Below are 12,661 nucleotides of genomic sequence, written 5' to 3' on the forward strand. Positions count from 1 at the left end.
TTTGCAACAAATATTGCACTACTTGCCTCCACAGGAGGACCACAAACTTAGACTTACCACCAACTCTACCTAAATCATCACAAACTTTGGACTTTTAATTATACTCCAGGAGCAGATTTCATTTTATTAAGCAGGAAATGACATCATCAGTGATGGCTAATCACTCTTGTTAATCAATCGATCAGCTGCCATGTCCATTCAGCGCAGAATGGGAATTGGATCCAGAAGCCAATTAGATTTGACAACTGTTCGATGATGAAATTAGTGATTGACCTCTTACACAAGTGCAAATTCTCTCAGTATATCTACCTGAAAATGAGATTAAAACATACTCTGAAACTTCACTATCGTATTTGAGCTTGTGTATTAAGACATGCTGAAAACAGATTTGCAGAATTTTGTTAGTTTGTTACTCTGAGGGATTTGTCTTCCTACCTTTTGAATGGCAGTGTTGAGAGTCCATTGAAAAATGGCTAGATTTTGTTGACAGTAAATATTTGCCTATTGATTGACTGTGACAGAAATACAGTGCTTTTGGGTCATCCAGTGCAGGCAACTGATGTACTTTGTGGATCCATTCTGAATCTGCTGTGATCTCTTTGACCTTAGGTCTCAGGAAGCCCAGTTTAAAACCAAAACACTAAATGTACTGAGTGTGTCAGCCATGTAGTAGGCCTCAGGCCTCCATGTCTAAATTGTTGTTAGAAACATACTGCATGATTAACTTTTCAACTCCATGTTCAGTTTCTAATTGTTTCAAGAAGAACTAGCCCTCAACTTAAGGATATTTCCAAGTGGAGAGATTCTGGTTATGTTTACATTGTAATCTGTCGAACGTCCAGCTCAGAAAGTGGTCTCCCAACCCAATGTGGTCCATACGCACATCTTTATGGACATGAGAGTATCTCAACCTAAAGTTGAATGTGTTGAACTGAGCAGCCTCCAGTGGAATGGTGCGCTGTGAGAGTTTGGGGATTGAAGGTGCCCACTCAATGTCACAGCCTTGACGGATGGATTGGTGGAAGCAAGTTACTTTGACCCAGTATCTGATTCAAATACCAGGTTACAGTCTAGCCATTACTTGTCGGATTGAGTTACAAGTTTGAGTATTATACATGGAACCACGGTCAGAGGTCAACCCCGATAAATATTCATGGCGATGAGAGTAAGTCAGAGGCTGGGAATTCTGTTGTGAATTTCTCAACTCCTGACTTTCCAAAGCCTCTCCACCATCTACAAGACCAAAGTTAGGAAAGGTGGTGGGATACTTTCCAATTTTCTGGCTGAATCCAGCCCCAACAACACTGACGGATCCCCAGGGAAATCTCTTGCCATCCTGAGTTGGAACAATATCACTGTTTCTGAATCCAAGTCCCAGACGCCCCCCCTCTGCAGCAGCAGCAGCAGCATCTGGTCTCTCCCACACCAGGTGGGCTGTAATAACCAGCTCATCACCACCTCCTGAAGGGTAACTGCGGCTGGGCACGAAACGCAGCCTTCTGATTGGTACACTGAAGATTGACGAAATAAAAAAACCACTCTGTGACAGGATGGGGGAGTGCAACACTAGAGGGGCATAGGCTTAAGATGAGAGGGGAAAGATTAAAAATAAGGATGTGAGGGGCAACCTTTTCAAAGAGCGTGTGCTGCATTCATGGGAACGAGCTGCCAGAGGAAGTGGTGGAGGCAGATACATTTATATCATTTAAAAGATATTTGGACGGATACATGAATGGGAAGGTTTTCGAGGGACATCGACCAAATGCAGGCGAGGGCAACTGGTACAGTTTTGGAAATCTGGGTGGCATGGACAGGTTGGACTGAAGGGACTGGTTCTGGGATGTATGACTCTATGACTCTACTGGTGTGCAACAGCATGTTTCTTTAGGATGGTGTGGTGGCTCAGTGGTTAGCACTGCTGCCTCACAGCGCCAGGGACCTGGGTTTGATTCCAGCCTCCAGTGAATGTGTGTGTGTGTATATAGAGTGTGCATGCTTTCCGTGTCTGTGTGGGTTTCGTATCAGTGCTCCACTTTCCTTCCACAGTCCAAATATGTGCAGGATCAGTGAATCGGCCATGGGAAATGCAGGGTTAAGAGTATTGGGTGGGTCTGAACAGGATGCTGTTCAGATAATTGGTGCAGACACAATAGACTGAATGGCCTCAGCCTACACTGTAGGGAGTCTGTCAGCATGACTTGATTGTTTACAATAAAAGGTTTTACGTTGTGGAATAAATATGTTAAGGACGCACTCCCTCCCTGAAGGCTGCAGTGTATGCTCACTACAAAATTCACTCAAACAATCACCAGGAGAGCCCCCTCCCTAACCCACGATCCCTGAAACCCCAAAGATAAAGGAGCAGCTATACAGGAGAGTCAGCATCTCCAGGTTTCCTTTCAGAAGGACAGCACTCCCCAACTTGGAGAGAAATCATTGCTCCTTCAACATCACTGGGTCAAATCAAACTGCATCAGGAGAATCCTTCAGTACATGGGAAGCTGGGAGGAAGCTCTGATCAGCTTGGACTGCAAACTGCTGACTTTAGCAGCAAGAGTAAATCAGATGGAAGCATCTAACCTCAAGCATTGCTGTTATTCCCAGATCACAGTCATCCTGCTCATTTCAGCTGTAGGTGATGATGAGAGCAGGTGTATTAATTCAATGCAGCTCAGGAGAATTTCTTCAGCTGACTCCCAGGAATGTGTGTCTGCAGGGAAGGTTTGCAGTAAATGATCCCAACTCTGGGTGGGCAGGCTTGAAGTTTATTGAAAGTGCTGGAGCGCTGTTAGGAGGGAGTCTTCAGATGGGGAGGTACACAAAAGTGAGAGAAATACAGCAGGATAACATTGCTACTGTTAGGAAAAGCTCCCCCTGTTATGGATTGACTCCTTGTTGCGCTAGAATGGGTATTTAAATCAAGGTGCTCATTAGGAAGCTGCATGTTTGACTCACTACAGATAAATGAACTGGTTGACATGCCTTGTTACAGCCATTAGTAGTTGGGTAAGGGGTGATGATCACAGGCCTCTGTGCTGGCCCTGTTTTGAACCCTGACTGGCTCCAGTAAAGAAAACAGTAGCATTTAGAATATCCAGGTCATGTTAGAGGTCCATTGGGAGTTATACCAGACAGGCTAAGATCATATCCTTCCCAGGTTAGGTGGTTCCTCCATACAGCCCAGTAGACCTCACCCAAGGCCTGCAGGAATAGGTGAACAGATCTGGTCACCCAGATCATGCAGTTTGACTCCAAATTGTGGAGTACTTCTAAAGACATTGATGTTGGGGGGTGAACTCTTCATGGGCAAACATGGAATCAAAGATATGGGGTAATCTAGGGAAATTGATCTTTTGATGAGGAACACAAACTTCCTTGCACACTTTGATATACCCACAACTGTAGGCATTAGCTCAGCAGAGTATAATTCTTGGACATGACAATCATTAGATGGAGTATAAAACCTGAGTGTAAAACACCCAACCTCATATGCTGGGCAGGATAGTTTGTATTTTAGTTACAACAACTCCATCTAATTATTACTGTCCAATCGGGTGTGGAGTGTTGGGAGAGGGGAAAAGAGAGTGGCGAGGATACATTTAGTGAGGTGTTTTAGTCCAGTATATAAGCCAAGTTAAAAGTGATTTACTGGCATCAAGCTCTCCAGAAATCACTAACAAGTGAGTGAAGGATCAGTGGTCTGAATGATGGACAATCAGCAAGTACAAGGTTTTATTCACTTCCATTCAGGTGGTACAGCCATTACATTCTTGCCAACATACTCCTTCTCCCTGGGTGGGGGAAGCCAGATTGTCCAAGTGAAGCCAGTAATGCATTCAGACAAAAGCAGACAGTCCCCCAGGCCCCACTAACTGCTGTCCTCCAGTGAGAGCCTGTCAAACAGGTACTCTCCCAGCCCATTCTCAGGAGCTCCCAGACGCTTCAGGTTGGTGATGTAGTCCCCAAGTCGCTTGATGATCTCAACCTCCTCATCCAAATAGTGGGTCTCCAGGAAGTCACACAGCTGGAACACAGGAATATTACAGCTCATTACATTAGCACAATCCAAGACAGTTTGGAGAATCCCCACTGCAAAACAGACAGGGCAGTAGTAGCTCTAGACAACCCTGAAACATCCAGCAAACAGCTAGAGCTTTTGTACTGGTGAATATATTAGCCTCTCAGCTGGCACATCTTGCCATTTAAGTGGAGTGAGTTGGATTGTGGTGTATGGTGATCATTCCACTGCAATGGTCCTGAATGGGGATTCAGTGGATAATATCACTTCAGCATTCCCACTAGATTACAATCCAAGTTCCTCCTTGACCTTATCGCTGAGCAGTTGTAACATGGATCATTCCAGATCCACACTGGGTGGTTACAATGTTACATCTGGACAGAGTTAAAAATCACAACACCAGGTTATAGTTCACCAAATTTATGCAGAAGCACTGCTCCTTCAGGTGGTTGTGGAGTATTAGTTTGGAAGCTAGAGCTTTGAAAAAGCCTGTTGGACTATAACCTGGTGTGGTGTTAGTTTTAACTTTGTCCACCCCAGTTTGACACTGGCATCTCCAAATCACATCCCCCCCAAATGTTGCATTATTGAATTTCAAACCCACAAAGACCAACCAGTGAGGTGTTGCCCTGAGGGTCACGCAGTGATGAGAATGAGGGGGTGGTGAAGCTTACATGAGGGTCAGTCTGGGCAGTGGCGAGTTGGTGTAGATCCAGCAAACTCTGGTTCACATTCTTCTCCAGATCCAGGGCAACCTGCATTGCCTGCAGACTGTTACCCCACTCATCCCGCTCTGGCTTCTGAAACATGGAAGCAAAGGACAGTTAAGGATCAGAATCAGAATCCTGATAGTGGGATGAAGCAGGTCATTTAGCCCATTTGTCCACATCAACCCTCGAGGGTCCCACACTGACCCAACCCATCCTGGTAATCCTGTTTAGGGAAACATGTATGCTGTGTATCCCTGGAAACTGGGTAACTTAGCATGACCAAACTGACCTGCACATCTTTGTCTCATGTGCAAACTGAGTAGTTCCCAAAGGCTGGAATTGAACCTGGGTCCCTGGCACTGAGACACTGCAGTGCCAATACCATCCTCAATGCAGAGGATGGTTTGAGGAAGGGGTTTAGTGGGATCTCAGGAAACTTGAAATATGGAATGCACCACCTGAGGAGTGAGGGGGGGGTTCAGGAAGGCTGCTAGTCCAGTGACATTGCAGCAACATCTGGACAAATACTAGGGCACAGTGGGCTAATGACTCAGTGCGGTAGATGGAATTAGTGTAGTTTGGTCAGCATCGATATGGTAGACCAAAAGGCCTGTTTCTATGCAGTGACTGGGAGATGGAACAGATCATATGGGAAAATCCAGCAACAGCTCTTCAATTCCCCCCACCCCCTTCAGGATGAGCAAACCCAGTTACTGACAGCTTGAAGCCACATCACAAGAGCAGCCATTCCCCTCCCCAACATTCCCACCTTCACATCCTGGAGGAGGACTCTGCCTCCACGCTGATTCTGGAATTTCAGCAGCTTCTCTGCATGTTCCTGCTTCTCCTGGGACTGAGCTTTGAAGAACTGGGAGAAATGGTGCAGGGCAACATCATCCTGATCAAAGTACGACATCTGAAAGAGAACCATTTACATCCCATTAACACATCACTGGCCCCCAATTCTAGTTGTCAGAAGGAGAGACTAATTTAACCATTAGACTGACTATTCAAGCAGTTATTAGTCCTCTCCATTCTCAACCAGGTTTTAATATCCCGGTGTTGCCCAGTGAGCCAACAGCTCTTAACCCCAGCTGCCTGTGGGGACATGCAACATCCATGTTTTAATTTGGCTTAAACAGCTGGAGAGTTGCTCAGCAGGTCTGGTACAGATCAGAGGAGAGAAACACTAAATTCATGTTTCTGCTCATTGACACCATTGGAATTGGAAGATATTAGACATTGACTGAAACTCTTCAATAAAAGGAAACTAGTGAGCAGGATGTATTCAGGGCTGGGATGGGGGTCCAGGGCTAGACAGCACAGGGTTAACATGAGGGATGGACATCAAATGGACCCAAGAGGCAGCTTTTTCCAGAAGGTGGTGTATGGAATGAGCTGCCAAAGGAATTAGTGGAGGCTGGTACAGTTACCCCATTTCAAAGGCATCAGGATGGGTATATGAATGGGAGGTATTTAGAGTGATGTGTTCCAAATGGGACTCGATTAATGCAAGATATCTGGCTGGCATGGAAGTGTGGCTTAGAGGGTCTGTTTCTGTGCAGACCAGGTCTAGGATGGTAGATGTCAAATATTCTGCATGAAACCAAGTAAAGTTGTAACTTTTAACAAGGTGAGGGTTCAGTTGGATGACAAGGAAAACCACTGGAGTACTAAGTGCAGTCTACTCCATTCAACATTAACCAGAGGGTAATACCCAGTCCCCAGGACGTGGAGATACAAAACTGATATCAGAACACAGGGACAGGAGGCCATTCAGCCCCTCAACCTTGTTCTGCCATTCAATGGGGAAGTAACCATGAGGCTGCTTCAAGGCACTACATTGTTCCTTTGGGGCTAAACTGGGAAAAATGGATGTTGGACACTGCTGGCACTAATTTAGTCAGGAGAGGACTTTGTGCAGCTTGTAGATCATTGATCTTGTCTGGACCATACATTTGATCAGTATGAATGTGCTCATATCTGAGTATGGGAGGGAATGAGAGAAAGGGGACCCAGGGTTTGCTGAGGAAAGCTTGTACAAGGAGCTTTTGAATTGTAAGCAAGCAACTGAGTGATTAGAAAAGTGTAACTTGATCAGGGAGGAGTCCAATCCAGAGAAAACCTCATGCGACCCAGATTAACCATTACATCAAGCTGGTGACACCATCTGCAGGTAAATGGAAAAGCACTGTGCTTGGTTTGACTTGAGCAGTTCCAACCATTAGATTTACACCCATATTTAACAAACATTGAACATTCCCTTGTGAGCATTATGGTTATGTTAATGCTACTCCTTCAAGCAGCTTGTTTCATCCTTGGTTTGTGTCCCCCTCAAGATGGGTCATAAAGGCAGAGGTGCTGCCATGTCTGGAAATAGCTTCTTCACACAATGGCAGGGGAGTGGCCAGTTCAGTTATTCTCCAATCTTGGTTTGTGTTAACAGGCAGAAGCTGCTGGTAGCAGAGAAGCTGTTACTCTGAAACTAAGTTCCATGCTTCAACAGATGCTTCTTACTTGAATGCTCTGAAAACTCTCCTGCCAGCAAGAAGTGGAGTTTGTATTTACCATTTGCTAAAGGGAGTGTTTCTGGGCTGTTGCGAGTATGGGAACAGCTCCTTTATGTTGCAATTGAGTCCATTAGGTTCCAAATAGTTGGATCGTCTTAAAGTCTGTTTCCTTCTGTTGGTGCTTCTACCATAGTATGTAGACAGTTGTTTTTATAAAGCAGAGAGTGATTTGACCAGCTGCATCACCCCTGGATTATACACTGTATAACTGCTTTTATAATGAGGAAAGGTTAGGGTCTGGGCAACCTTAGTGGCTTTGACAGATCCAGACTAGTCCCTAACAGTTGGTGGAGGATTACAAAGGGGCACAACTCAGGTTAGAGTGGAAGTGAATGATCCATCCTTATTAAGAGCTAACTGGTTCACCAATGAAAGCTATTCCCACCTCCATCAAACAGATCTCTTGGGATTTCATCCTCATCTCATGAGAGAGGACCTGTAATAGTGCAGCCCAGAATGTGATGAATACTCACTATATGTCTGGACAAGTGTACCTACAACATTCAAGCAGACACCATCCAGGATAAAACAGCCCACTCCATTGGTACTGCATTCTCCACCTCCCTTCAGTGTCCATTATCTACCAGGTACCCTGCAGCACTCACGTAACACATTCCAAATAGGACATTCTAACACTTCAGAAGGGCATAGGCAAATTACTGGGAAAAAAAAGGGGGCCACTTTAATTCTCATACCATCCTGATTTGAAGGTCTCAATTTCTTCAGTCAGAGTTGAATTTCAGACTACTCCAGCACATTGACTCTTCCTCCAGGTGAAGGAATGGACAACAAATGGCTACCTGACCACCCCCACAAAGTGGATAATACAGAAAGCTAAATAGGCCTCAACTGGAGCCTACTTAAGTGCAGGCCAGTCACAGCCCGACATTAAATACCTCTGCTCAGATAAGCCAACTATCATTGATAAACACTGCCATCACTCCCTCTTACAGTATCAAAAGCTAGTATGATGCTTATTCAGCATTAGCAGAATATAAATCAAAACATACTAGAATACATTAAAGCAGCAGAAAGGCAACTGGTCAATGGATACCTCCATATGGGTGGCCTAAGTTGTTTCTAAGCTAAGCTATTCCTGTAAGTTATCCTGTTTTGACAACCCTAGGTCAATGACATTTCCCACCTGTTACAGTCATATCAGGGAATTATACACTAACCAAGAACACTTCACCTTGCATACATTATTGCACATCAGTATCATACCCCATTGTTGCTGTAACACCACATTTATCTTGAATTGTGAAACTGGTAAGAGCCACAAAAGTCAATCTACAGGAGCATCAAGTTAATTAGAAATAAGGAAAAGTTTACTTCACATAATACAAGCAATTATAAATAGAGACAACACTTACCAAGGACTGATAGATATAGGAGGCAGTGAGCTCCAGGTTAATCTGTTTGTTGACAGCAGCTTCACAATCCTGGTGATAGTTTTGACAAACCTGGGAAGCCATTTTGCAACAAATATTGCACTACTTGCCTACACAGGGCAACCACAAACTTAGAATTACCACCAACTCTACCTAAATCATCACAGCCTTTGGACTTTTATTTATACTCCAGGAGCAGATTTCATTTTATTAAGCAGGAAATGACATCATCAGTGATGGCCAATCACTCTTGTTAATCAATCGATCAGCTGCCATGTCCATTCAGCGCAGAATGGGAATTGGATCCAGAAGCCAATTAGAATTGACAACTGTTCAATGATGAAATTAGTGATTGACCTCTTACACAAGTGCAAATTCTCTCAGTATATCTATCTGAAAATGAGATTAAAACATACTCTGAAACTTCACTATCGCATTTGAGCTTGTGTATTAAGACATGCTGAAAACAGATTTGCAGAATTTTGTTAGTTTGTTACTCTGAGGGATTTGTCTTCCTACCTTTTGAATGACAGTGTTGGGAGTCCATTGAAAAATGGTTAGATTTTGTTGACATTAAACATTTGCCTATTGATTGACTGTGACAGAAATGCAGTGCTTTTGGGTCCTAGTGCAGGCAACTGATGTACATTGTGGATCCATTCTGAATCTGCTGTGATCTCTTTGACCTTAGGTCTCAGGAAGCCCAGTTTAAAACCAAAACACTAAATGTGCTGAGTGTGTCAGCCATATAGTAGGCCTCAGGCCTCCATGTTTAAATTGTTGTTAGAAACATACTGCATGATTAACTTTTCAACTCCATGTTCAGTTTCTAATTGTTTCAAGAAGAACTAGCCCTCAACTCAAGGATGTTTCCAAGTGGAGAGATTCTGATTCTGTTTACATTGTATTCTGTCGAATGTCCAGCTCAGAAAGTGGTCTCCCAACCCAATGTGGTCCATACGCACATCTATATGGACATGAGAGTATCTCAACCTAAAGTTGAATGTGTTGAACTGAGCAGCCTCCAGTGGAATGGTGGGCTGTGAGAGTTTGGGGATTGAAGGTGCCCACTCAATGTCACAGCCTTGACGGATGGATTGGTGGAAGTAAGTTACTTTGACCCAGTATCTGATTCAAATACCAGGTTACAGTGTAGCCATTACTTGTCGGATTGAGTTACAAGTTTGAGTATTATACATGGAACCACGGTCAGAGGTCAACCCTGATAAATATTCATGGTGATGAGAGTAAGTCAGAGGCTGGGAATTCTGTTGTGAATTTCTCAACTCCTGACTTTCCAAAGCATCTCCACCATCTACAAGACCAAAGTTAGGAAAAGTGGTGGGATACATTCCAATTTTCTGGCTGAATACAGCCCCAAGAACACTGACGGAGCCCTAGGGAAATCTCTCACCATCCTGAGTTGGAACAATATCACTGTTTCTGAATCCAAGTCCTGGACGCCCCCCCCTCAGCAGCAGCAGCAGCAGCAGCAGCATCTGGTCTCTCCCACACCAGGTGGGTTGTAATAACCAGCTCATCACCATCTTCGGTAGGGTAACTGCGGCTGGGCACGAAACGCAGTCTTCTGATTGGCACACTGAAGATTGACCAATAAAAACCACACTGTGATGGGGGAGTGCAACACTCGAGCAGCATAGTCTTAAAGTGGGAGGGGAAAGATTAAAAATAGGGATGTGAGGGGCAACCGTTTCAGAGAGAGGGTGCTGTGTACATGGATTGAGCTGCCAGAGGAAGTGGTGGAGGCGGGTACAATTATAACATTTAAAAGACATTTGGACGGAGACATGAATGGGAAGGTTTTAGAGGGACATGGGCCAAATGCAGGCAAGGGCAACTGGTACAGTTTTGGAAATCTGATCGGCATGGACAGGTTAGACCAAAGGGTCTGCTTCTGTGATGTATGACTCTATGACTCTACTGGTGTGCAACAGCATGTTTCATTAGGATGGTGTGGTGGCTCAGTGGTTAGCACTGCTGCCTCACAGCGCCAGGGACCTGGGTTTGATTCCAGCCTCGAGTGAGTGAGTGTGTGTGTGTGCGCGCGTGTGTGTATGTGGTGCTCTCCCTGTGCCTGTGGGGGTTTCCTATGAGTGCTCCAGTTTCCTTCCACAGTCCAAAGATGTGCAGGATCAGTGAATCGTCCATAGGAAATGCAGGGTTAAGAGGATTGGGTGGGTCTGAACAGGATGCTGTTCAGATAATTGGTGCAGACTCAATGGGCTGAATGGCCTCAGCCTGCACTGTAGAGAGTTTGTCAGCATGACCTGATTGTTTACAATAAAAGGTTTTACATTGTGGAATAAATATGTTAAGGACCTAAACCCTCCATAAAGGCCGCAGTGTATGCTCACTACAAAATTCACTCAAACAATCACCAGGACAGCCCCCTCCCTTAACCCACGCTCCCTGAAACCCCAAAGATAAAGGAGCAGCTGTAGAGGAGAGTCAGTATCTCCAGGTTTCCTTTCAGAAGGACAGCACTCTCCAACTTGGAGAGAAATCACTGCTCCTTCAACATCACTGGGTCAAATCAAACTGCAGCAGGAGAATCCTTCAGCACATGGGAAGCTGGGAGGAAGCTAGGATCAGCTTGGACTGTAAACTACTGACTTTAGCAGCAAGAGTAAATCAGATGGAAGCATCTAACCTCAAGCATTGCTGTTGTTCCCAGATCACAGTCATTCTGCTCTTTCAGCTGTAGGTGACGATGAGAGCATGTGTATTAATTCAGTGCAGCTCAGGAGAATTTCTTCAGCTGCCTCCCAGGAATGTGTGTCTACAGGGAAGGTTTGCAGTGAATGATCCCAGCTCTGGGTGGGCAGGTATGAAGATTATTGAAAGTGCTGGAGCGGTGTTAGGAGTGAGTCTTCAGACAGGGAGGTACACAAAATTGAGGGAGATACAGTAAGATAGCATTGTTACTGCTAGGAAAAGCTCCCCCCTGGTGTGGATTGACTCCTTGTGGTGGTAGAATGGGTATTTAATCAAGGTACTCATTGGGAGCTGCATGTTTGACTCAGACTGCAGAGAAATGAACCAGTCTACATACCCCACTGTTAATGGCTGCAACAAGGCAAGGTGTGAAGGTCACAGGCCCCCTGCTGGTCTGAACCCCAATGGGCTCCTAAGGCTGGGCTCAGAGGTAAAAGAAAACAGTAGAATTTAGAATATCCTGGTCATGTTAGAATTCCCTGAGTAGCTATACCAGGGAAATTGAGATCGTATCATTAGCTGGTTCCACTAGCTGAGTAGAAACCAGAACCTCACCCAAAGCCTATAAGAGGTGAACAGATCTGGTCACCCAAACAATTTTTTTTGATTCCAAATGGTGGAGTCCTTCCAAAGTGAAGGAAGGCATTGATGTGGAGGTGAACACTTGATGGGCAAATCTGGAAATGAACTAGGAATCAAAGATTTAGGGTGTCTAGGGAAATGAATATTTAGTCTGAGAGGTATGGAAACTTCCCTGACCACTGTTTGCCCAAAACTGTACAGATTAGTCTGAAAAAGTATAATTCTTGGACAGAAGAATCATTAAAAAGGTTTTATCCTCCAGATTGTGAAATACCCAGCCTCAAGTGTGGGGCATGATAGCTTGAATTTTAGTTACATCAACTCCATCTAGTTATTCCTGTCCCGTGGGGGGTGGAGTGTCGGCTGAGGTGTAAGAGTGAAGAGACATTTAGTGAGGTGTTTTAGTCCAGTGATTGAGCCAAACTGCAGGATGATTACTGACATCAAGTACCTCAGATAGCAAATGAGAGAAGGATCAGTGGTCCGAATGGACAACAAAGCAAGATCAATACAAGGTTTTATTCATTTCTATTCAGGTGGTACAGCCATTACATTCTTGCCAACATGCTCCTTCTCCCTGGGAGGGGGAAGCCAGATTGTCCAAGTGAAGTCAGTAATGCATTCAGACAAAAGCAGACAGTCCCCCAGGCCCCA

At 44.7% G+C, this 12,661-nt stretch overlaps 1 protein-coding gene across 1 annotated transcript; it reads right to left on the reverse strand.

Moving 5' to 3' along the window:
- Positions 1 to 3,868: 3,868 nt before the first annotated feature.
- On the reverse strand, positions 3,869 to 8,773 carry LOC132831332 (ferritin, middle subunit-like). Its single transcript, XM_060849416.1, has 4 exons — positions 8,672 to 8,773; positions 5,498 to 5,644; positions 4,693 to 4,818; positions 3,869 to 4,024 (listed from the first exon to the last, which is right to left on the reverse strand). Exons 1-4 carry the CDS (start codon positions 8,771 to 8,773, stop codon positions 3,869 to 3,871), a joined length of 531 nt encoding a protein of 176 aa, XP_060705399.1.
- Positions 8,774 to 12,661: the final 3,888 nt, after the last annotated feature.

The sequence above is a fragment of the Hemiscyllium ocellatum genome, chromosome 33, assembly GCF_020745735.1.
Source record: "Hemiscyllium ocellatum isolate sHemOce1 chromosome 33, sHemOce1.pat.X.cur, whole genome shotgun sequence".
Taxonomy (NCBI): Eukaryota; Metazoa; Chordata; class Chondrichthyes; order Orectolobiformes; family Hemiscylliidae; genus Hemiscyllium; species Hemiscyllium ocellatum.

Bases quoted from the DNA above. Each gene is read 5' to 3' on its own strand.
- LOC132831332 (XM_060849416.1), bottom strand. From the start codon at position 8,773: ATGGCTTCCCAGGTTTGTCAAAACTATCACCAGGATTGTGAAGCTGCT. The intron at 5,645-8,671 runs GTAAGTGTTGTC...GTTCTCTTTCAG, and splicing joins CCTATATCTATCAGTCCTTG to ATGTCGTACTTTGATCAGGA. The intron at 4,819-5,497 runs GTGGGAATGTTG...TCCATGTTTCAG, and splicing joins TCCTCCTCCAGGATGTGAAG to AAGCCAGAGCGGGATGAGTG.